This window comes from Ceratotherium simum, chromosome 7 (assembly GCF_057802395.1).
Source record: "Ceratotherium simum simum isolate JZ-2026a chromosome 7, ASM5780239v1, whole genome shotgun sequence".
Classification (NCBI taxonomy): domain Eukaryota; kingdom Metazoa; phylum Chordata; class Mammalia; order Perissodactyla; family Rhinocerotidae; genus Ceratotherium; species Ceratotherium simum.
Genome location: NC_141906.1, coordinates 85,312,601 through 85,338,057, shown reverse-complemented (window position 1 = coordinate 85,338,057; position 25,457 = coordinate 85,312,601). Strand labels below are relative to the sequence as shown.

General features: G+C 41.4%; 1 protein-coding gene across 1 annotated transcript in view; it reads right to left on the bottom strand.

Annotated features, from left to right (window-relative positions):
* The window catches only part of LOC101397792 (beta-galactosidase-1-like protein 3), a 63,488-nt gene extending 38,334 nt beyond the window's left edge, over positions 1-25,154 (bottom strand). The window contains exons 1-9 of the mRNA XM_087434095.1: positions 25,094-25,154; positions 14,799-14,877; positions 13,922-14,615; positions 13,595-13,779; positions 13,214-13,480; positions 6,580-6,648; positions 5,838-5,933; positions 4,444-4,552; positions 80-172 (exon numbers count right to left, since the gene is read on the bottom strand). Of these exons, the coding sequence (XP_087290221.1) occupies positions 80-172; positions 4,444-4,552; positions 5,838-5,933; positions 6,580-6,648; positions 13,214-13,480; positions 13,595-13,779; positions 13,922-14,615; positions 14,799-14,877; positions 25,094-25,154 (1,653 nt within the window). The remainder of the gene's footprint in view (positions 1-79; positions 173-4,443; positions 4,553-5,837; positions 5,934-6,579; positions 6,649-13,213; positions 13,481-13,594; positions 13,780-13,921; positions 14,616-14,798; positions 14,878-25,093) is intronic.
* Positions 25,155-25,457: the final 303 nt, after the last annotated feature.

Sequence of the window (25,457 nt, the reverse complement as noted above, 5' to 3'; positions counted from 1 at the left end):
ACTCAGAAACGCATGCTGTGAAAGAGACAGACTGGAGAAGAAAGCATGTAAGTATGGAGACAAACCAAGTGTTTCTTACCTTTTGAACATAGGGCATGTAGTCTTTATCCTTATCGAATGAACCATATTCGTTCTCCACCTGCACTGCAATGATGGGGCCTCCCTTGCGATACTGAGAGACAAGCAGATGATGAGGGAGAGTGAAGCTACTGGGTGGAAAAAGCGTGGAGTCTGTGGGTTTGCTGCTGAAGATAACACACCTGGGTCAGTATGCTTTGATCCAAGTTGTACCTTAGTTCGGGCACTCTTTCTCCTCCCCTGGGGTCCTATAGTTAGTGTCAAGTCCAGGCACTTCAGTGAGCTGCTGCAAGGAGTCCTACCTTGGCTAGTCCTTGTAGATAAGCCACTCCCACAGTTTTCCTCTCTATTTCTCATACAAATTAGCTACTTAAATATGAAATCTCAAACCTACAATCTCACCTGCTTCCTCGCCCACCCTACCCACTTTCCCAGCTGACAAACGAAAGAGGTGTCCCTCCTCCTGTCTTAGGGCAATGCCACCACTCAGGCGCAGAGTCCCCATGCCTCCCACACCTGCTCAGGAACTTAGCTTTCTGCACTGTTACCTCTCCCTTCTGTACTTTCAACCTTTTCTTCCAAACTGATGAACTTCCATCGTCATGGAAACTTATTCAGAACCCTCACATCAGAAAAAGAGAGAGAGGGAGGGAGGGAGTCCTCCAAGACTGTTCCCCCCGCCTCCAGCAACATGTCTCTTGCTCTCTCCTCCCTAAAGGCCCTACTTCTTGAGAGAGGTATCAGTTGTCTACACTCACTTTCTCTGCTTTCTCACTTTTACCCTACTCCTCAAACCCCCATGGGAGAGCTTCCACCCCCGTCACATCATCTAAGCCATCAACATTGACCTAGTTGTGCTGAAATTTATAACACTTTTCAGTGTTTAGTTTAATCTTTCAATGTCTTCCACACTCAAGTCAACTGTTTCTTGAAGCCTCTCCAGACTGAAGGCAGAGTTAGCTCTTGACAGTGAACGTCAGCTCACTTCCCTCCCCACGTGGCTCTGACTGCCTACAGAGTAAATGCCAGTTTTAGAGTGGAGTGTTCTCTTTTTGACAATGGGACACTAGCTCCTGAGTTGGAACAGAGGAGAATGAGCATGTTTGGTGGGTTTTCCTTTACAGCCTCACCTTTTGCTTCTTTCTCACCTCACACTCTATGCTCTAGACCACTGAACTTCTTTTAGTTCTTCAAACTCCTCATTCTCTCTCTTGCCATCTGGTCTTCATCTGTGTTGAAGACTCCTGACCATCACCCCTGGCCTGGCTAATGCTTGCCCACCCTTCAAGTCACTGTTTAAGATACTTTTTCCGGAAAACATGCTCCAAACCTCCCTTTCTCCCTTGTTAGGGACGTCCCGCACTTCCTCCACTGTGGCAAGTATCACTCATGTTGTAAGCGCTGTTTGCCTCTTACGCTGCACTGCAAGCTCCAAACAGCAGGGACATGTCTGTCCTTCTCGCCATTGGAAGTTTAGCTCCTACACAGTGCCTGGCACATGGTAGGTGCTCAATAATTACTCGTCGAATGAACATAAGTATCCTGAACTGGTGAATTGAGAAAAGTTGTTTATGTTATTGAACAGTATCTTCTCCCCAACTTGAAGGGTGAGATTTCTAAAAACTCCATTGCAGGAGAATTCACAGTTGCGTTATGAAATAAACAGGATTAGAAGAATAAAGGTCCCAAGCAAAACGGTAAATACACTCTAAAAATTATTTAAGTATAATAATTAAAACAATGAAGACAACCAATCAAACAGAAAGACCTTAAAATGCTAATAATTTAGTAATAATGAGCCCTATGCATTTCATTTGCACTTATACTTCCTTACTTCTTAAAATTTCCTAGGATTTCCCACCTCATGACTTCAGTGGGGTGTTTATAAATTTGCTTTGCCTCCTGCACCTGTACAAGCTGTGCCTCAGCTTCCTTCCACACACTCAAAGTCTCTCCAGCTGTAAGGCTCAGAGATGTTGACTCCTGCCGTTGAGTCCCATCTGGATTGCAGAAATGCAGCCACAAACATATGGCTTAAGCCTTTCTTACAAAAGACCTACCTCAATTCCACCTAACAGACCCAGAGCTTCATCCTAAAGACAAGGTCTTCTTCCCTTAGTGCTTCTCACCTCTCCAGAAGCTGTATTGCAGAAACGTTATTTCTACTCTTTCACTTTATTTCCATTCCTAATCCCCCAGTTCTTCTCTTTATAATTATCCTAATAAGAGTAACATCAATTCACAATTCAGAATTAGTTATAGAGGGCTGGATCTGCATCATATTTTCCCCCAATAGAAGAGCCTAAGATAATAAGCTATTAGCCTACTATCTAATAATTCTGGGTTTTGTCCCATCTCAGGCTATATCAAGAGATATGTTCTGATTTATTTTTATTTAAATAATAACCATGTGCCCCCTCTTGTTTGAAGAGAGTTATATTTTAAAAAGCAAACACAATGATCAAACAATTATTGCCTTGTAGACTTCAGGGTATAATGTTCTTTGTTTGTTACATACTGTTCTACGTGCTGTAGGTTCACATTGTGAAAATAAAGGCATTTCTTGTCAAGTGCATAGGGTCAGAGTACTCCATGAAGAAAGGAAAATGCACAGTGTCTGTGCTCTACGCGTTTATGAAATTAAAACAAACTGAAATGTAAGCAATAGCAAATACAGTCACACAGGTACAAAATGACACACGAACCAAGTTATTCCTTATAGCATAAACTGGAAAAATCAAATGTCCATGACAAGGGCGCTAATTAAATGACTTATGACATATTGATATCATGAAATACTATGCAGCCACTAAAAAGAATGGCAGGTTTCAAAAATATTTTTTCAAGTGACAAAAGAAAAACGCCCAGTGGGAATTGCATATTTTTATATAAAAAAGTATACACATACACACACATACATATATGCAATTATGTGCATAAATAATTTGCTTCCATATGTGTAGAAAATATCTGGAAACACACACAAAAATCTAAAATTGCTTGTCTCCTCAACCCACCAGCTGGGAGAAGATATTTGCAAATCACACATCTGACAAGGGGTTAATCTCCATAATATATAAAGAACTCACACAACTGAACAACAAAAAAAACAAATAACCTGATCAAATAATGGGCAGAAGATATGAACAGACATTTTTCCGAGGAAGATTTACAGGTGGCCAATAGGCACATGAAAAGATGTTCAACATCACTAATCATCAGGGAAATGCAAATCAAAACCACACTAAGATATCACCTTACACATATGAGAATGGCTATAATCACCAAGACAAAAGATAACAAATGTTGGAGAGGATGTGGATGAAAGGGAACCCTAATTCACTGCTGGTGGGAAAGCAAGCTGGTGCAGCCTCTATGGAAAACAGTATGGAGATTCCTCAAAAAATTAAACATAGAAATACCTTATGATCCAGCTATTCCACTTCTGGCTATTTATCCAAAGAACATGAAATCAACGATCCAAAGAGGCTTATGCACCCCTATGTTCATCGCAGCATTATTCACTATAGCTAAAATGTGGAAGCAACCAAGTGTCCATTGACTGAGGATTGGATCAAGAAGACGTGGTATATATATATATACAATGGAATACTACTCAGCCATAAAAAAAGACAAAATCATCCCATTTGCAACAACATGGATGGACCTTGAGGGTATGACGTTAAGTGAAATAAGCCAGACAGAGAAAGACAAACACCAAATGATTTGACTCATATGTGGAAAGTAAACTAACACATGGACAGAGAGAACAGTTTGGTGGTTACCAGGGGCAAGGGGGGTGGCGGGATGGGCACAAGGGGTGAAGGGGTGCATTTATATGGTGACTGACAAATAACAATGTACAACTGAAATTTCACAATGTTATAAACTATTATGACATCAATAAAAAAAAATTTTGAAAAAAATTGGTTGTCTTCTGAAAAGGCAACTGAATGGCTTTGGAACAGGGTAGGAGGGAGAGACTTTTATATCACCATAAACTCTTCTGTACTCTTTTGAGCTTTTTCACCAAGCGTTTGTATTAACTGTTTAAAACAACAAAGAAAATTTAAGAGTAGAAATAAGCAGTATAAAGATCAAGGAGTTTAGTGCATATCAAGTACATTCAGAACATCGATGACAAACACAAACCAATATCCTTTGTCAGTCCCTGTCTTGTGTGATGTGCCTTCCTAGAGGCTCTGGGGTGAGGACTGTACTTAAGACGAGGGTCTAGAACTTCAAATTGCAGGAATGTCAGCTCCCTTTCTCATAGAGACTGCATGGCCTATTCCATAAACAAGCCGTTACAAACTATTTTCCTAAAACAAATATAAGAAAGAAGGAAAGGTCATTTGGCCTCACCTGGAGAGGAACCACTCTGGAAATCAGATGATCAAAATACTTATCAACTGCTTCAATGAAGCCCTTGTCGGTGGTTCTCAGTTTCAACTTGGGGTCTTGCAGTAACCAGCTGGGGGCAAAAGCAGACAAGCTCAGTGTTTGAGGTGAGAAGACAGGGGTAAGGATGAGTCAGAAGCTGGCCAGCCCTTCTCAGAGCTCCCTCTGCACAGTGCTACATCTTTTCATCTCAAGTCCACGATCCTGGAGCAGCAGGGTCCTAAAGCCACGTTACCACGTGAGCTTCTTGGGACCATTCTCACAGACTTGTGGGATTTAGAAGAAAAGATACCCCTTTGTCAACATGACACTCTACAACTGAGGAGACGCTTTCAGCGCCATCAAGGCTCAGACACCTTGTCTTAACGAGGGGTGTTTTAACCTTTCATTGAATACTCCTCTCCATTCTTTTACAGCTCATTAAAAACATTTTTCGTGAGCACAGCCTATGTACCTTAGGCACGGGGTTACTTTTCCTCTAAGACCTAAAACTTCAAGCACAGATTAGGACCTTACAAGCTGGTAAGCACGCCCCCAAGTGTGTGACTTGTAAGGTGCTGGGCGGGGCCTCCAGCTAACCTGTACGGTGAATCGCTGCTTCTCTCAAACACCCACTGCCCTCAAGGTCAGGCTTTTTCTGCTCCTGAGCTGGGATGGGAGAGCAAGCTCATCTTGGAGAAAAGCAAAGCCTTTACCTGACAGAGGGGAGCGAAGGTGCTCACCCGGAGGCAGAGCCATGGACTAACAGGGAATCCTGTCAGCTTGCAGACATAACAGAATATTCTTGGATTCTCATCCTGAACCTTAGTTATCTGGACTGAGGGCCAACATCACAGATGAGAGAACAAGGCAAAGAAAAATGAGAGAGAAGGGAGGGGAGCTGAGGACGCTCAGCACATTGGAGAACTCGGTCTTCCATTAACAGAAAAAGAGAAAAATCAGAAGTCAGAAAAATCAGAACAAGCCCAGAAGTTGTCAGAACCCCCCCTTCCACTCTCTAAAGCTTCCCTTCCCATTCTTCCCACTTCAGGAGTAAAAGAGGGACATCCCTCCCTCCTGCGGAGCAAGAAGAGTATGAACATCCTGATGTGTCCCCCTCGCCTCCCGTACACACACTCTTGGCCATAAGCCCAAAGCACCAAGACCAATGTCTCCAGTCCCTCATCTGTAAAATGGGGATTACGATAGTCCCTACCCCTCACCACACCACTGCAAGCATTACCTGAGATGATGTGTATAAAGCACAGAACACAGTGCAAGACACAGAATACATGCTCATTCTATTAGACTGAAGTTTTACTTTTTAGTAAAGCAAACTACTTTACTAAATCACAACTCTGGACCCCTAGCCCACTCACCTGGGCAAGCCCCCGAGGTCGATCTCACTGCAGATGTAGGGGCCTGGACGCAGAATCACCCACAGCCCGATCTCCGCAGCAGTCAGGACAAAGGCCCTAGGGAGGTCAAGGTCAGCAACTCTCACGCCCTCAGAGTGGAGGGCGAGGCCCAGCCAGCACACATCACATCGCAGGGTGGCGGAGCTGCCAGCTCCTCTCCTCGTTTGCCTTCCTCGCCAACCAGGGAGACTGGGGTGAGTGAAGGGGAGGCCGCAGCCCCTGCCCCCAGCAGAGTAGGGAATCCCTACACCAGCTCCCAGCCTAGGACTGTCTGCACAGCCCCACTGGGGCATGAAGAGGAGGGCAGCAGACAGGGTACAGGGGGGCCCTAACAGTGAACCTGACCCCAACGGCCTTGCCACCCCAGAGGGGCAACCCCTGTCCCAGCCCAGGTGGCTGGGCCACACTGCAGAACGGGGTCGACACTTGGGATTAGGCACCTCTGGGCTGCAGTGAGAGGTCTGGGCTCAGAGGAGGCAGGCCCAGACCCCGGGAGTAACAGGGTCAGGGCTGCAGAGCGTCTGCTGACCTTGACCTGGATGCAGAGCCTTTCCCACTGTCCTGAGAACGAGGCTCCAGACCCTGGTCTCTCTCTGGTTCTCAAGCAGAGCCAAGATGCCCCTACGGCTCCTAATGAACCCCAAGGAGCTACCTCTCTGCCTCCCACCCCAGGCCAGGTCACAGAAGCAGCAACAGCACATACTCCAGGTCCAGGTTCCCAGAGAAGTCAAATCTGCCTCTTTCTGGCTCATGGAGGTTCCACGGAACGTAGCTGTAAGAGGGAAGAGAGAAGCACAATGAGCATCTTCTTATTTCTTTCCTCTAAACTCCTAGGTCAACCCCAAACCCACGTCAGAACCTAAGACAGCTCTATGTTGGAATAAGCTGAAGTTTCCAATGGCAACTAAACCTTTATTACACGAACAGTGATTATTTTCAATAGTTTCTTTCTCTATTACCCAACGGCAGTCCAAGCTGCCAATAATTCTATTCTAGATTCCTTGGATTTATACATAAATTATCCTACTCACCACCTCATTCTTTGCAATACCCCTTAAAAACATAAAGAAAACGAAAAAAAAAAAACAAATGTCTACATATGTTCAAGAAATTATTGCTAAGAATTGATCAAAACAAGAATAGAAGAGGAATTTCTATGAAGATAATGGAGATACAGTAAAGGAAGCTGCCACCTTTAGACCTTAGCAAGAGGGACCCCCCCCCAGGGGCCTCCCCCAGAGGGCTGAGTGTGTAGGGCCAAAGGGACATGTGTAAAAGTTTTATTAGGTGGTATTTTTACTAGGTGACTATCCTTTTTGTGTGTCACCAACAAATTTTCGAACGTCGTGTCCCTAATCGCCTGTTTCTCACAAGTCATATAGTTCTTATTACACAGTTTTGCATAGTACAGAGGTTTTTAAGAATGCATATGTTGCATTATGGCAGAACTTACTGTATTTCAAAATCTTTTGTTGTGAGGAGGAATGAAAAGTTGGTTTGCCGAAGACTTTAAATATGCATGGTAAAGTTTATGGTTCTACACTGAGAGAACAGAAGGAAAACATTTTGCTAAATGATGTTTACAAGTGATTTACTTTAAAGAAAATTGCTGAAAAAAGTTGAAAACACAAATACAGAAAAAGATATAGATGAGGCAAAATTATTTTAGCAATCTTACATAGCAGGCAAAATGGATTTTAAGGCAAAAAAAAAAAAAAAACCCTCACAAATAGATATTGAGAGAGGCATCAAGTAATAATAAAAAGAATGATCCAGGGGCCGGCCTGGTGGCGCAAGCAGTTAAGTGCGCTCACTCCGCTGCAGCGGCCCGGGGTTCGCTGGTTCGGATCCCGGGCGCGCACCGACGCACTGCTTGGCAAGCCATGCTGTGGCGGCGTCCCATATAAAAGTTGAGGAAGATGGGCACAGATGTTAGCCCAGGGCCGTCTTCCTCAGCAAAAAAAGAGGAGGATTGGCGGATGTTAGCACAGGGCTGATCTCCTCACCAAAAAAAAAAAAAAAAAAAATGATCCATCAAGAAGATATAATAATCATGGCCTTCCACACTCTTAATAACAGAGCCTCAAGGAATATCAGAGAGGAAATGGATAAATCCACAGTCATAGTGGGAAGATTTAAAATGCTTCTCTAAGAAACAAAGATAATAACAGCAAAAAATTGTAAGGGTATAGATTTGAACAACAAAATTAAAAGGCTGGACCTAATAAATACATAGAAAACTCAGTAGCCAAGAGATAGAGCAAATACATTCTTAAAAAACACATGGAACAGTTGTAAAATACAAGATAAATCTCAACAAATTCCAAAAAATCCACACCACATAGTCTGTGATCTCAAGACAAATGCAACTTAAATTAGAAAATTACACTTTAAAAATAGTAAAAAGTAAAATTAAAAAATCACTAAAACACAAAGCATATTCCCAAATTGCCGAAACGTTTGAAATAAAATGATTTTCAAAGTACTATATAGCAAAATTTGTGGGATATCTAACCAAGCATTACTTAGAGGTACACTCATATCCCTGAATAAATATATTAGAAATCATAAAATCCTGGAAAGAAAATAAGCTAAATATTCAACTCAGGAGACAAGAAGAAGAGAAGTGCGGGGAGGTACCAAAACAAATAAAGTAGAAGAAAGGAAATTAAATGTAACTCAGACATTGTGAAATAGAAAACAAAGAAATAGAGCAGATTAATAAAGCTACAAGCTAGTTCTTTGAAGACTAAAAGCTTAGACAAAATTGGGTAACGAAAAAGAAAAAAAAGCCCAAATACACAATATGATGTATAACTTCCAAGAAGGAAAGGAGAATTTTTTAAAGTCTCAGTCAATCCAAAAGAAGAAAGGAAAGGAAAAAAGATCCATAGAATAAAAATAAGATATACTCTAGAAGAAATAGAAAACATGAGTTAAACAATAACCACTGAAGAAAGTTATATTGTCCCCAAAATCTTCACCTCACAACCAGAAAATATGGTAGTCACAGAGTTTTACAGGTGAATTTTAAGAAACGTTCAGGATAAAGATAAATCTTTTGCAAAATATCTTCAGTGAATAGAAAAAGAAGACATAGTCACTTGATGATATGAAGGAAGCTGGGACCCCTCTCCCTGGTCTAACAGGCAAATCTAACAAGCAAGCTGCATAGGCTTCAAGTCAGTACAATAAAATCCCCGCTGTGCTGTGAAGCAGCCACGCAGGCCTCATAGGCCTGTCTCTAGATGACCTTGCAAGTCCTAGTCTCAGGACTGAAGATGCCAGCAGGATGAATCAGCAACAGGAAGACATAATGGGTACCTTGCTCTCACATTTCCCAGCTGCATTTCTTAGAGATTGAGGCAAAAAGTAACGACCCTGGACCTTGCCTCCCTCCACACAGAGAGAACAGCAACATTACAAGCCTTGTTTGACACGTAACCAAAAAGTTCCCCTTATCCTTGGAGTAGCTGACTATGAGATCTGTGAGCCCTGTCCTGCATGCACACCACTTTGTGAAAAGTATATAAACTGCACTCAGCTCCGTAGACCTCGGGGCAGCTCCTCAGAATCCTCTGTTGGACTGTTTCCTGGGACTTGAGTGCCTCAGTTTGATTATAGAATAAACTCCTTCATTTAACCTTTACCTAGACTCTTTACTTCAGTCGATAATGAGTTTATTATACGATTGATATCAAAACTGGACAAGACACAAACAGAAATAAAATTTAAATCAATTTCAGTTATAATCATAAATATACATACCTGCAATAAAACACTAGCCAATCAAGTCTAGCAATCTATGTGTGTGTGTGTGCACGCACATGCCCATGTGCATGTCTCATAACCAAACAGAATTTATCCCAGGGCTGTGGATTGGTTGAATATCAGAAAAAATGTCAATGTAATTTACTGCTTTAAGAGAAGAGTGTAGAAAAACCATTTAATCCCTTCGATAGGTGTAAAAGAGGCTCTCAATAAAACTCAACAATTATTTATGATTAAATTCTTTGCATATTAGATAAGGCAATTATCAATTTACTGCCTGTCAGCTTCAAATTCATCCTTTAGTATCAGCTCTGCAATAACGGACAGAGCCCTGGAAGCATTTTCTCCTTTACAGTGAGTAAGATGCTTAGCTTTGCCACAAGAGGGCGGTGGCGGGACATTCAAGAGAAAAGGGGCTTCTCGGATTTCTCCTTTTTGCATTTCTGTGGTCCTGCTGCACTGCTGGTCAGGCTGTAGGCATGTGAGGACATCCAGTGGTTCTTTCTTTTTTTTTAATTCAATATATTATAAGCATAATCCACAACAAGCAATGTAGAATTAACCCAGAAAGGCAAGGGAACCTAAATATTTTGAATTAACATAATTAATATAGATACAGATGTACAACATTACATTACATGCCCCACAGAGTTTTGCTAGCATTCTTCTGCTCTTCCCTTTCTATAGTGTGGGTCTGAGCTTCTCTGGACTGCCTTTACTTTTCCCTGATGTTAACTAATAAATCCCACAGCTTGACCTGAAAACAAGACACCTTTCTAACTGCTGATGACAAACATCTCATCAAGAAACAGAAAAATATATTCTGCACCATAAAATGATAAAATGCCTTGCAAAGGGCACTTAGACCTTACAACAAGACTCTGCAATAAGGGTTGCAAACTGCTGTGAGTGTAATTCTCAGCCTGTAAGCAAAATCCTCACCCATGAAAGGTGGCTGAACTGTTTAGAAGCTGGACCTTGGAGCCGGACTGAACTCAAGCACAGCTCCGCTGCCACCAGCTGTGTGACTGTGGGAAGGGCTGTTAGCTCTCCTCACTCGAGTGTCCTCGTGGACGAAAGGTAGTGATAACACTGCTCACCATACAAGATTGCTATAGGGATAAAGGGAATGAATACTTTCCAGGTTGAGAACATGCCTGGCTGTGTGTAAAGACTGCATGTCCACTGAATGACGGAAATTGGTTGTCTTACTGTATAATGGTAGACATATGTAAAACAGCCTCGCTGTGTTCTGGGAACGGCAGGATTGTCCCACCAAGGGTGGGCTTCCTTGCCTTTCTCCTCGCCTCCAGAAGACTGTTCCCGTGAAGTTCACCACACATCCTTTTAGATGCAGCTTCCACAATGCAACCTTCCACAGAACTTTTTCTTCGGGCTCACCCTTCAATCCTCCTTTACTGACTCCTACTTTCTTGAGTTTTACGGTTTTTCTGGAAGTAGGTCTGTTACGAAAGGAGCTCCACTGTTGCTAATTCAAGTATGACTTTTGCTTTGGGCATGGTTTTTATCTGATTAGTACGTGCGCAGACAGGATCTTTTGCTCTGCACATGCCTTTGGCGGCACCACATTCACGACTGCGTAGTCCTGCCTGGAGGAGACGCCCATCCTGACGGTGCTCATTAAGCCTGCTGTCCTTCTGTCTCTCTAGCAGGCACGGTGGGAATTACGCCATCCATCTCAGCACGTCTGTGAGGACTAAGTGATTGTGTGAAAATGCTTAGAAAATGCCTGGCCATCAGTACATCCCAAATACGTGTTACCTTTTGTCACTATACACGTAATTGTGTTAGATAGCATGCTAAATTTATCATGTTACATTTATATTTAATATGTTAAATTTATATTTAAATTCTTCTGATACACTAAACTGGGTTTATATTTCTTTGTGCCACCATAATTGAGTACATATACATGCCAGGCATTGTGATAGGGATTTTTCACATAAATAAGATAAAGGTCTTATGTCATTTAATCATCAGCACAACCTTTGAGGCAATTATTGTTCTGCCCATATACAGACGAGGATACCAGGGCCCTGAGATGTGACGGCTGGAGGCGGAGCTGGGACTGAAGACCCTCTTAATCAGCAAGCTGCAGGACTCATTCCCTTTGTGCTGTGAAATATGTTAGTGATTCGGGTATGTCCTGATATGTTCGTTTTTTGATACTGCTATTATTCCTCTACATGTTCGTCTCCATATACATAAATAAAAATTGTTTTAAAAATACCACGTATGAACAACAAGAAAACTAACAACCCAATCAAAAAATGGGCAGAGGATACGAACAGACATTTTTCCAAGGAAGATATACAGATGGCTAATAGGCACATGAAACGACATTCAGCATCACTAATCATCAGGCAAATGCATACCAAACCACATTTAGATATCACCTTACACCCGTTAGAATGGCTATAATTACCAAGACAAAAATAACAAATGTTGGAGAGATTGTAAAGAAACAGGAACCCTCATTCACTGCTGGTGGAAATGCAAACTGGCACAGCCTCTATGGAAAACAGTATGGAGATTCCTCAAAAAATTAAACACAGAAATACCTTATGATCCAGCTATCTCACTACTGAGAATCTAGCCAATGAACCTGAAATCAACAATCTAAAGAGGCTTATGCACCCCTATGCAGCATTATTGTCTATAGCCAAGAAGTGGAAGCAACCCAAGTGTCCTTCGACTGATGACTGGATCAAGAAGATGTGGTATATATATACAATGGAATACAAGGACCTGCGTGCCCTTCCTTTCCCCTGACTCGCCACTTCTGGACCAGTCTCTCCTCCTGTACAATTATACGTTCCCCCTCAGGTTTATGGTCAAGGAATCTGCCAGAAAGAGCAAAGGTTAAGAAATACTAGCTTCAGTGTGGCTTATGACAATTGACACATTAGAGTACTCAGCCATAAAAAAAGACAAAATCATCCCATTTGCAACAACATGGATGGACTTGAAGGGTATTTTGTTAAGTGAAATAAGCCAAACAGAGAAAGACAAACACCGTATGATCTCACTCATATGTGGAAGATAAACTAACACATGGACAGAGAGAACTGTTTGGTGGTTACCAGGGAAATGGGGTTTGGGGGGGTGGGTACAAGGGGTGAGGGGGCACATTTATATGGTGACTGACAAATAATAATGTACAACTGAAATTTCACAATGTTATAAACTATTATGACATCAATAAAAAAAATGCCATGTGTTTATCTGTAAGTATACTTGGAGCATACATCATTAAACTGAGTGCTCCTAAGGGAGCCAACAACTCTCCCTTTAGAGAGATTCCTGAGGGGATCACTTACTCCTTTTCCATTTCTCCCATTAACCCCTATCCAAGGCTTTGACCACAGCAAACTAAGTACCAGATGTAAGTGGTGCTTAAGCACAACAGGCACATGCTGCAAATGACTATTCAGAAGGTAAACCCTCAGGCCAGGCTCCCAAACCAGAGGCTCTGAGCCTGGATGCAGATGTTATGAGCCCTCATAAGGTAGCAAGGCCACGGAGGGCTAGGGGCCAACACTCACGTGGTGACAGTGTTGAAGCCACAGGCTTTCAGCTTCAGGAGGCGGTCCCTCCAGTACTCCCTGGGCACTCGGAAATAGTGGATGGAGCCCCCTAAGATCAGGAACTTGTCACCCTCCAGGGTGAAGTACGGATTACTCCCAACTGTGCTTTTAGTCTGAAGTCCCACAGATCGGTCCTTCAGCTCGAGAGGGGTCAGATGAGACCAATTAAACCTGCTGAGAGAGCGAGAGACTAAGAGAGAGAGAGAAATAGAAAGAGAGGAGAGCCTGCCAAAGCCCTAGCAAAAAAAGTTCTTGTTAGCAGGACATGCTTTATGCATGCTTCCAATAGTATTTTCTCCAAGAAAGGAAGAAAGCTCCCCTCTCCCCGCTCAAGCAAACCTGTACTGGAGTGGCTGAGGCCACGCGTTTCCAGATATAAGATTCTTTTTATGTTTCACTCGAGGAGGAAAACCTGATAAGATAAATGGTAGGAAAAAGATGCACAGGATTCTTTTCCAGGAGAGACACGGGCTGAAAAGAGAAAGAAATAACAATGGCAAGGGGAAGGCATTGGCCTCGTCAAGCTACAAGGACCAGAAAGCTGCTCTAGAGGCAGGTTAGAGGCAAGGGCCTCAGAGGAGGCTCTCCTCACAGGCAGGACTCCTAGGCTGGCCTAAGGTGCGGGAAGCCTTTGGCTTACCCAGGTCAACCCAGGTCCCTGCACACCCGGGGGGCCCCACAGTCCCCCTCAGTCAGGACAGAAAGCTGCCAACAGACTTTCAGTCCCAGCAGCCTGCAGCCAGGATCAGGACTGGGCTGGGCCCTGGGGGAGGGGGTCCTGGGAGAAGGTGGAGGTGGGGTAAGGGGCTCCATGAGAGGTGCCAGCACTTCATCCACCAGGTTCAGGAAGGACAGTGTCTGGCAATTGGAGCCCCTTGTCAGCGTCCACACTGATTTTCTTCCATCTGGGGCAATGGACAGATCCTCAGCAGGGCGGGGTAGCTCAGGTACCGGCAGAAGAAAGAGTGGAGGAGAGAAAGCTTGAAAGGGGAGTTGATAATGCGAGTCTTGGCCAGGTTTGAGGGCCCAGAAGGGCACCTCAATCCAAAGGGGCCGTTGCCCCCAGTAATGTCCCCAGGGCCCAGCGCGATAAATGCCTGTGGCTGACTGGCTGACAGACGTGGAGGGAGGTCCAGGAGGCTCCCGGGTGATCGGGAAGCTGGGATGGGGCTCAAGGGACGCCCGCGCCTGGAAGGGCGGGATGGGCGCGGCCCAGGGAACGCCGGAGACGGTCACCTGGAGCGCGGCGGGGAACCCATCCCCGTGAAGTGGAGGAGCCGAGGTCCCAGGGACGGAGCCGGGGCTGCCGGGCGGCGCAAGGAGAAGGTCTCGGGCTCTGGGCTGCAAGAAGGGCAGAGCCCTGCGTGAGACCCGGGATGTGCGACCGCCTGTCTGCGCAGATGCCTTTCAGCTGGTGGAGGCAAGGCGGGAGGGTCTTGGGTTATAGCCCTGACCTCGATTTTCCTAAACTGTGTGTCACCAGCCAATTGGGACGGAAAGGCGGAGCTGAGGGGGAGGAAAGGACGAGGACAGCCCAGCCTACCCGAGAGCAGGAAAGTTCTGATTCCGCCGGTTCAGCAACTTTAGTGAGTGGCCCTTTGGTTCCAGACAGCGCTTTCGGACTAAATGGATGGGGGCGTGCACGCAATAAAACAGTTTCAATACGATGAGTAAATGCTAAAATAAAGATTCTGCAGGGTGTAATGGACGACGTACAGCCTACCCTGGAGGAGTAGTTTTCTCAAACTGAGTTGGTAAAAGAATGAGAATTATCAGAGCAAAGAAAAGTGGGAATGCTGTTCCTACCCTTGGGAATACTGAAAAGTAACTACATAGTATGTGCAAGAAACTACAGTTTGGAATTCTTTGGTTACAACGTAGCCTGAGTTGGGGCTGGAGAGATCAGATCAGGAGGAGGCAGGTCAGGGAGGGCTGAGGATGCAATACCTAGCAGCTCAGTCTTTTTCCAGAGATTTCAAGCAAGAATTAGGTCGGAAAATACTTTTATGGAGATTACTTGGTACAAGGTGGAGGCTGGATGAGAAACAGACAAGTCATCCCAACAGACGTGTCACCCGTGGATAGGGCTCTTGTGTTTCTCACGCTGGTAAAACTATGCAAGAGGAGGGAGTGGATGTAAGAAAAATCTGTGCAGTGAAGTTGGTAACTCTTGACAGTTGGTCGGATGAGGCAAGTGATACAGAGAAAGGGGTCTGGGATGACCCCCATGTTTCAGGCTTACGTGACTTTCGCAGATGGTGGTGACATTTACAGAGATCAGAAACACAGGACGTGATGAAGGTTTGAATAGAGGGACAAGAGTGATGAACCCAGGTTTGGACTTGCTAGATTTGAAGTACCTGTGAGGAAAAGAGAAATCTGATCTCTTCTCCTTGAAGCCCTTGCTTTTCTTTTCCCATTTGGAAGAACAAGGCCTGTGGCATGAGGTTGAAATCATGCAAATACAGCTGAAAACTACAGTTTTCGGAGACTACTGTGGGTTTTTTCTCTTGTCTCACTCTACAGGTATACTTTCCTCTTGAAACCTCAGCTCCTGGAGAATTTTGTAGGTTATCCATCTTTTTCTCATTCTTAGGTTGGAAGCAATGGATTCTTGAGACTTTCTACATCTTACACAGATGTATAATATTTAACTTCTTTGAATACACCTTGTTTTATAAATTTGGTTTCACAGCCACAAAACTTTATTCTTCTTTGTCAAGATCTTTTAAACTATTCTAAGGCCTGTGCCTTTCTGTATAAAATTTAGAATAAGCTTGTCTATTTCCACAAAAAGCCATGCTAAAATTTTGATGAGAATTGCATTAGACTTATAGATCCAGTTGGGGAGATTTTACATCTTTGCTATGTTGAGTCTTCAAATCCAAGAACATGCTATGTCTCTCCATTTATTTCGGTATTCTTTCACTTTTTTCATCAGAATTTTATGATCTTTCAACATACAGATTTTATGCATATATTGTTAGATTTATACCTCAGTATCTCATTTTCTTTTGAGCGATTTTAAATGGATTGTATTTTCAAATTCAGTTTCAGTATGTTCATTGTTAGCATATAGAAGAAATGCAATTGAGTTTCTTGTATTGACCTTGTACTCTGTGACCTTGGTAAACTCACTTATTAATTCTAGGAGGTTGTTATAGGAATTGAAAATCCAATTCCTTGGAATTTTCTTCAGAGACAATCATGTCATCTGCAAATACAGCTTTATTTCTTTTTTTTCAAATCTGTATATCTTTTATTTCTTTTTCTTATCTTATGATGGTAGCTAGAATTTCTAGTACTATGTTGAATAAGAGTGGTGGGAGCTGACATCCTTGCTCCCAGTCTCAGGTGGAAAACACTTACTCTTTCACCATTAAGTACGATGTTAGATGTGGAGTTTGTGTATACGTTGTTAATCAAGTTGAAGAAGTTCCCTTCTGTTCCTAATTTGCTGAGATTTTTTATTATGAGTGGTGTTGTATTTTGTCAAATGCTTAAACCATCTCTTCATTTTCTAGAACAATACCATCCTACTTTTCTTTCTGAAAGATACTTTTGACAGATAGAGAATTTGCAGTTGTGTGATATCGTGATATAAGGAGAAATATATATATTTGGTTTTCGTTCCCAGTTCCTGTCACAGAGCTCCTAAAACCCTTGGAATTTCCTGAGTGATAGGGATGAGAAGAGCATCTTTTGTGATTCATAACAAGCCTTTTTCAAACACACCTGAGTTTATGTTAATGACGTGACTTTTGAAAAGCCCCTATAAGGATGAGGAGTTAGAACTTTCAGCCTCAACCCACCCCACAACTCCAACCTCTGAGGAGGAGACAGGGGCTAGAGGTTGAGTCAATTACCAATAGCCAATGATTTAGTCAATCGTGCCTACATAATGAAGCACCCATAAAAACCCTAACCGAAGGGGAACACTTCAGGGAGCTTCTACGTTGGTGAACATACAGAGAGTGGTGCATCCAGATTGGGCGTGGAAGCTCCATGCCTCTTCCCCACACCTGGCCCTATTCAGCTCTTCCCTGGCTGTTCCTGAGTTGTATCCTTTATAATAAACCGGTAAACCTAGGTAAGTGTTTCCCTGAGTTCTGTAAGCAGTTCTAGCAAATTATTGAACATGAGGAAGGGGTTGTGGGAAACCCTGATTTATAACGGGTCATCTCTACGATGACAACCTAGAACTGGCATCTGAAAGTGGGGGTAGTCATGTGGGACTGAGCCCTTAACCTGTGGAGTCTGTGCTAACTCTGGGCAGTTAGTATCAGAATTGAGTTAAATTGTAGGACACACAAGTTGGTATCTGCTGAGAACTGGAAAATTGCATGATGTGGAAAAACCGAAACATTTGGTGTCAGAAGTGTTATATGACTAAAGGGAAACCAGTTTTCCTTGAAGTTAGTACTTCTTCTCTTTCAGCCCTTGAAAAATATTGTGCTACTTCCTTCTGACTTTCATAGAATAGGGTTGTATTCCATGTCTCATAATTGGCTATAATTTCAACGGGGGTTTCCCTATAGGTAATGCATCATTTCTCTGTGGCTGCTTTCAAGATTTTTTCTTTATTTTTAGTTCTCTTTTACTTTTTCTTTTTTTGTTTTGTTTTGTTTTAGTGTTTTAATTTTTTAAAAAAGACTTAAGAGCAGTTTTATGTTTATAATAAACTTGAGAGGAAGGTACAGAGATTTCTCATATACCCCGTGCTCCCACATATGCACAGCCTCTCCCCTATGAACATCGCTCATTAGAGTGGTACGTTTTTTACCAGAGGTGAAGCTACAGTGACACATCATAATCACCAAAGTCCATAGTTTACATAGGGTTTACTCTTGGTGTTGTAAATTCTATCGATGTCGATATAATGTATAATGTATAATGACATATATCCACCATTACAATATCATACAGAGTATTTTCACTGCCCCCAAAGTCCCCGGGCTCTACCTATTCATCTCTTCCCATCCCCTACCCCTGGCAACCGATGATCTTTTTATTGCTGCCATAGTTTTGCCTTTTCCAGAATGTCATATAGTTGGAACCATATAATATGTAAGCCTTCTCAGATTGGCTTCTTTCACTTATTAATATGCATTTAAGTTTCTCCATGTTTCTTTATGGCTTGATAGCTCATTTCTTTTTAGTGCTGAATAATATTCCATTGTCTGGATGTACCAATTTATTTATCCATTCATCTACTGAAGGACATCTTGGTTGCTTCTAAGTTTTGGCTAATTTTTGTGTGGAAATAAGTTTTCAACTCATGTGGGTAAATACAAAGAAGCTTGATTGCTGGGTCGTATGGTCAGAGTAAGTTTTGTAAGAAACCTCCAAACTGTTTTCCAAAGTAGCTGTACCATTTTGCATTCCTACCAGCAGTGTACGAGAATTCTTCTTCCTCAACATGCTTGCCAGCATTTGGTATTGTCCGTGGTTCTGGATTTTGGCTGTTCTAATAGGTGTGTAGTAGTATCTCATTGATGTCTTAATTTGCATTTTCCTGATGACATATGATGTGGAGCATCTTTTTTTATCGTGATTACTTTTATTATTCTTATTATTATTTCCACATCTTTCAGATCTTTCATATCTAATAATTTTTTTAAATTATTTTGTTGAGGTCCTATTGGCTTATAACATTGTGTAAATTTCTGGTGTACATTATTACATATCAGTTTCTGTATAACTGCATGGTGTTCACCACCAATAGTCTAATTTTTATCTGTCACCATACATATGTGCCCCTTTACTCCTTTCATCCTTCCCCCAACCCCTTCCCTTCTGGTAACCACCAATCTGTTCTCCTTATCCATGTGTTTGCTTATCTTCCACATATGAGTGAAATCATATGGTGTTTGTATTTCTCTGTCTGGCTTATTTCGCTTAACCTAATACCCTCAAGGTCCATCCATGTTGTGGCAAGTGGCAAGATTTTGTCTTTCTATATGGCTGAGTACTATTCTGTTGTATGTATATATACCGCATCTTCTTTTTGTTGTTGTTGTTTATTGTTCTTTTTTTCTTTAAATGATTTTATTGAGGTCATATTGGTTTATAACATTGTATTTCAGGTGTACATTATTGTATATCAGTTTCTGTACAGACTGCATCTTGTTCACCCCCAATAGTCTAGTTTTTATCTGTCACCATACATATGTGCCCCTTTACCCCTTTCACCCTCCCTCCCCCCTTCCCCTCTGGTAACCACCAGTCTGTTCTCCTTACCCATGTGTTAGTTTATCTTCCACATATGAGTGAAATCATACGGTGTTTGTCTTTCTCTGTCTGACTTATTTTACTTAACATAATACCCTCAAGGTCTATCCATGTTGTGGGAAATGGCATGATTTTGTGTTTTTTTTATGGCTGAATACTATTCCATTGTGTGTGTGTGTGTGTGTGTATATATATATATATATATATATATACACACACACACACCACATCTTCTTTATCTATCCATCAGTTGATGGGCACTTGGGTTGCTTCCACGTCTTGGCTATGGTGAATAATGCAGCAATGAACATAGGGGTGAATAACTCTCTTTGTATTATTGATTTCAAGTTCTTTGGATAAACACCCAGTAGTGAGATAGCTGGATCGTATGGTATTTCTATTTTTAATTTTTTGAGAAATTTCCGTGCTGTTTTCCATAGTGGCAGCACAGGTTGCATTCCCACTGGCAGTGTTTGAGGGTTCCCTTTTCTCCATATCCTCTCCAACACTTGTTATTTCTTGTCTTGTTGATTACAGCAATTCTGATGGATGTAGGGTGATATCTCATTGTAGCTTTGATTTGCATCTCCCTAATAATTAGTGATGTTGAACATCTTTTCATGCGCTTGTTGGACATCTGTATATCTTCTTTGGCAAAATGTCTGTTCATATCCTCTGCTCATTTTTTGATCAGATTATTTGTTTCTTTTGTTGTTGAGTTGGGTGAATTCTTTATATATTTTGGAAATCAACCCCTTTTCAGATATATGATTTGCAAATATTTTCTCCCAGTTGGTGAGCTGTCTTTACATTTTCTTCCTGGTTTCCTTTGCCTTGCAGAAACTTTGTAGTCTGATGTAGTCCTATTTGTTTATTTTTTCTTTTGTTTCCCTTGCCTGAGTAGACATGCTTTTCGAAAGATATTGCTAAGACCAATATCAAAGAGTGTACTATCTATGTTTTCTTCTAGGAGTTTTATGGTTTCAGGTCTTACATTCAAGTCTTTAATCCATTTTGAGTTAATTGTTGTGTAAGGTGTAAAAAAATGATCAGCTTTCATTCTTTTGCATGTGGCTGTCCAGTTTTCCCAACACCATTTATTGAAGAAATTTTCCTTTCTCCATTGTATGTTCTTGGCTCCTTTGTCAAAGATCAGTTGTCCATAGATGTGTGGTTTTATTTCTGGGCTTTCAATTATGTTCCATTGATCTGAGTGTCTGTTTTTGTACAAGTACCATGCTGTTTTGATTACTATAGCTTTGTAGTATATTTTGAAGTCAAGGATTGTGGTGCCTCCAGCTTTGTTCTTTTTTCTTAGGATTGCCTCAGCTGTTCAGGGTCTTTTGTTGTTCCATACAAATATGAGGATTCTTTGTTCTATTTCCATGAAGAATGTCATTGGTATTCTGATTGGGATTGCATTTAATCTGTAGATTGCTTTAGGTAATATGGACATTTTAACTATGCTTATTCTTCCAATCCAGGAACCTGGAATATCTTTCCATTTCTTTATGTTTTCTTCGACTTCTGTCAATAATATCTAACAGTTTTTGATGTATAGGTCTTTCACCTCGGTTCAATTTATTCATAGATATTTTATTCTTTTTGTTGTGATTTTAAATTGGATTGTAATCTTGACTTCACTTTCTGCTAGTTTGTTATTAGTGTATAGAAATGCAACTGATTTTTGCATGTTGATTTTGTACCCTGTAACTTTACTAATAGTTTTTTGATGGATTGTTTTGGTTTTTCTATATATAAAATCATGTCATCCACAAATAGTGAGAGTTTCACTTCTTCATTTCCAATTTGGATATCTTTTATTTCTTTTTCTTGGCTAATTGCTCTGGCCGAAACCTCCAGTATTATGTTGAATAAGAGTGGCAAGAGTGGGCATCCTTGTCTTGTTCCTGTTCTCAGAGGAATGGCTTTCAGTTTTTCACCATTGAGTATGATGTTGGCTGTGGGCTTGTCATATATGGCCTTTATTATGTTGAGGTACTTTCCTTCTATACCCATTTTATTCGGAGTTTTTATCGTTGATGGATGCCATATCTTGTCAAATGCATCCATTGAGATGATCATGAGGTTCTTGTTCCTCATTTGTTAATGTGGTGTATCACATTGATTGATTTGTGAATGTTGAACCATCCCTGCATCCCTGGTATAAATCCCACTTGATCCTGGTGTATGATCCTTTTAATGTATTGCTGTATTTGATTTGCTAATATTTTGTTCAGGATATTTGCATCTATGTTCATCAGCAATATAGGCCTGTAATTTTCTTTTTTTGTGTTGTCCTCATCTGGTTTTGGTATCAGGGTAATGTTGGCTTTGTAGAATGAGCTAGGAAGCTTGCCCTCCTCTTCAATTTTTTGGAAGAGTTTGAGAAGGACAGGAATTAAATCTTCTTTGAATGTTTGGTAGAATTCACCAGGGAAGCCATCTGGTCCTGGACTTTTGTTTTTTGGGAGATTGTTGGTAACTTTCACTCTCTTTACTTGTGATTGGTCTATTCAGATTCTTTATTTCTTCTTGATTCAGTTTTAGGAGGTTGTATGATTCTAAGAATTTATCCATTTCTCCAGGAGCCAGTTTGTTGGTTGATAGTTTTTCATAATATTCTCTTATCATCCTTTGTATTTCTGTGGTGTCCATTGTAATTTCTCCTCTTTCACTTTTGATTTCATTTGAGCCTTCTCTCTTTTTTTCTTAGTGAGTCTGGCTAAGGGTTTGTCAATTTTGTTTACCTTCTCCAAGAACTAGCTCTTAGTTTCATTGAACCTTTCTGTTGTTTTTTTAGTCTCTATTTCATTTATTTCTCCTCTGATTTTCATTATTCCCTTCCTTCTACTGACTTTGGGCTTTGTTTGTTCTTCTTTTTCTAGTTCTTTTAGACATAGTTTAAGATTACTTAGTTGAGGTTTTTCTTGTTTGTGGAGGTAAGCCTATATTGCTATAAATTTCCCTCTTAGTACCGCTTTTGCTGCATCACATAAAAATTGGTATGTTGTGTTTTCATTTATTTGTCTCCAGGTATTTTTTGATTTCTCCTTTGATTTCTTCATTGATCCAATGGTTGTTCACTAGCATGTTGTTTAGTCCACATATTTGTCACTTGACCAGCTTTATCTTGTAGTTGATTCTAGTATGATAGTATTGTGGTTGGAAAAGAGGCTTGATATGATTTCAATCTTCTTAATTAATTGATGCTTGCCTTGTTTCCCAACATATGGTCTATCTTTGAGAATGTTCCATGTGCCCTTCAGAAGAATGTGTAATCTGCTGTTTTTGTATGCAATGTTCTATATATCTCTATTAAGTCCATCTGGTCTAGTGTTTCATTTAAGGCCACTGTTTCCTTGTTGACTTTCTGTCTGGATGATCTATCTATTGTACTGGTGTCAATTTCTCACTTTAGTTCTATTAATAGTTGCTTTATATACTTTGGTGTTCCCAAGTTAGGTGCATATATCTTAACGAGTGCGATGTCTTCTTGGTGGAATGTACCTTTTATCATTATATAGTGCCCATCTTTGTCTCTCTCATTATCTTTTTTATCTTGAAGTCTGCTTTGTCTGATGAGTATGGCTACACCCACCTTCTTTTGCTTGCCATTTGCTTAGAGTATAATCTTCCATCCCTTCACTCTGAGCCTATGTTTGTCTTTAGAGCTGAGATGCATTTCCCAGAGGCAGCATATTATTGGGTCTTGTTTTTTAATCCATCCAACCACTCTATGTCTTTTGAGAATTCAATCCATCTACACTTGGAGTGATTTTTGATATATGAGGGCTTAATACTGCCATTTTATCTTTTGTTTTCTGGTTGTTCTATATTTCCATTATTTCTTTTTCTTTGTATTTCTGTCTGCCATTTCCTTTTGGTGGTTTTCTCTGATGGTTTTCTCAGTTTTCTCTTTATTTATGATTTGTGACACTGCTCTGATTTTTTGTTTTTTGGTTACCATGAGATTTGTATAAAAGATCTCATAGATGAGATAGCCATTTTTCTAATAGCCTCTTAACTCTATTAGCCTAAGCAGGTTCCATCCCTTTCCTCTTCCTTTTTAATGTTTTTTTGTCACAAATTATTCATTTTTGTGTTGTGAGTTTGTGACCAAATTGAAGTGCTTCTAGTTATTTTTGATGCTTTTTTCCCCTTTATCCTTTATGTTATAACTAAATGTTTGCTAACTTATTCTGATATAAAGCTGTAATTTTCTGATTTTGTCTGTCTATTTATCTCCTTGCTCAAAGCTTTGTAAACCTTTGCCTTTTTGTTTCAGGTAGAAGGGCTCCCTTCAGCCTTTCTTGTAAGGCAGGTCTAGTGGCAATGAGCTCCTTCAGCTTTTGTTTGTCTGGGAAAGGTTTTATTTCTCCATCATATCTGAAGGAGAATTTCACTGGATAGAGTACTCTTGGCTGACAGTTTTTATCTTTCAGTATTTTGAATATATCATTCCACTCTCTCCTAGCCTGTAAGGTTTCTGCTGAGAAATCACTGAAAGCCTGATGGGAGTTCCTTTGTATGTTATTTTCTTCTCTCTTGTTGCCCTTAATATTTTTTCTTTGTCAGTGACTTTTGACAGTTTTAATATTATATGCCTTGGAGAAGGTCTTTTTGGATTGATGTAATTAGGAGTTCTATTAGCTTCATGTACTTGTATGTCAAGTTCCTTCTCCAAATTTGGGAAGTTCTCCACTATTATTTCTTTGAATAAGCTTTCTGCTCCATTCTCCCACTCTTTTCCCTCTGGGACACCTATAATCCTTATGTTAATTTTCATAATTAAGTCAGATATTTCTCTAAGAATTTCTTCATGTTTTTGAAACTTATTTCTCTCTCCTCCTCCACATGAAATATTTCTAGGTTTCTATCTTCGAGCACACTAATTCTTTCCTCCATAAGGTCTGCTCTATTTTTTATGCTTTCTATATTATTTTTTATCTCATTAATTGTGTTCATCTCCAGCATTTCTGTTTGGGTTTGTTTTTAGAGCATCAATCTCTTTGCTGAAGTATTCCTTCTGTTCCTTAATTTTATTCTTGATCTCATTAAACTGTCCTTCTGAGTTTTCTTGTAGGTCATTGAGTTTCTTTATGACAGCTATTTTGAATTCTCTGTCAGTTAGATTGTAAACTTTTGTGACTTCAGATTTGGTTTCTAGAGAGTTGTCATTTTACTTCTATCTTGCAGTGTTGCTGTACTTCTTCATGGTGTTTGATGAATTGACCCTCTGCTGGCACATTTGTGGTAGTAATCACCTTCTCTTTTGGGGGTATGCCTTTGGTTACCTTGGTTCTGGTTGCCTGGGACTTGTGTTCCTCCACTGGCTCTCCATGGCCTCAGATGTTGTTGTCCCATGCACCACCTGTGTTGCTGTTCCTCAGTTGTCTGGGGGTGCTGGTTGCGCCACTGCCAGTGCTCTGGGTTCACAGGTGTCACTGTTACTGGTGGAAGCCTAGGGATCTTGGAACTTGTATGCAGCCCCCACCACTGGTGGAGTTGGTGTCAGGGGTGCCACCACTGGTGTCTGGGTGCTCTTGCCCTGTCTGCTTGCAACTGTGCAGATCGGGCCACTGCCTCTCCCACAGCTCCACTGACCATCGTGGGGTGGGGCTGCTGCCATGCTGCTGCTGCTGCGGCTCGAGTGTTCACCAGCCATTGTGCCATCCCCCGGTGTTCAAGTGCATGCAGGACTGCTGCCAGCCACTGCTGCCACCTCCCAGGTGTGCACTCACACTCAGGATTGCCACACTGGCCACTGCATGAGGAACCACCTCCTAGACCACTGCAGCTGCGGTTGGGGGTGCGGGCTGCTCCCCTAGTTCCACTGCTTCCTGGGGGTCCAGTCCACCCACATTCAGATGTATAGCTGCCTGGATGTCTTAAGCTTCCTGTTGTGCTGTATGGGGGATCCTCTGTTAATGGATGTCTGTTTGGTTGTAATTTAGAGGGGAGAGACAAA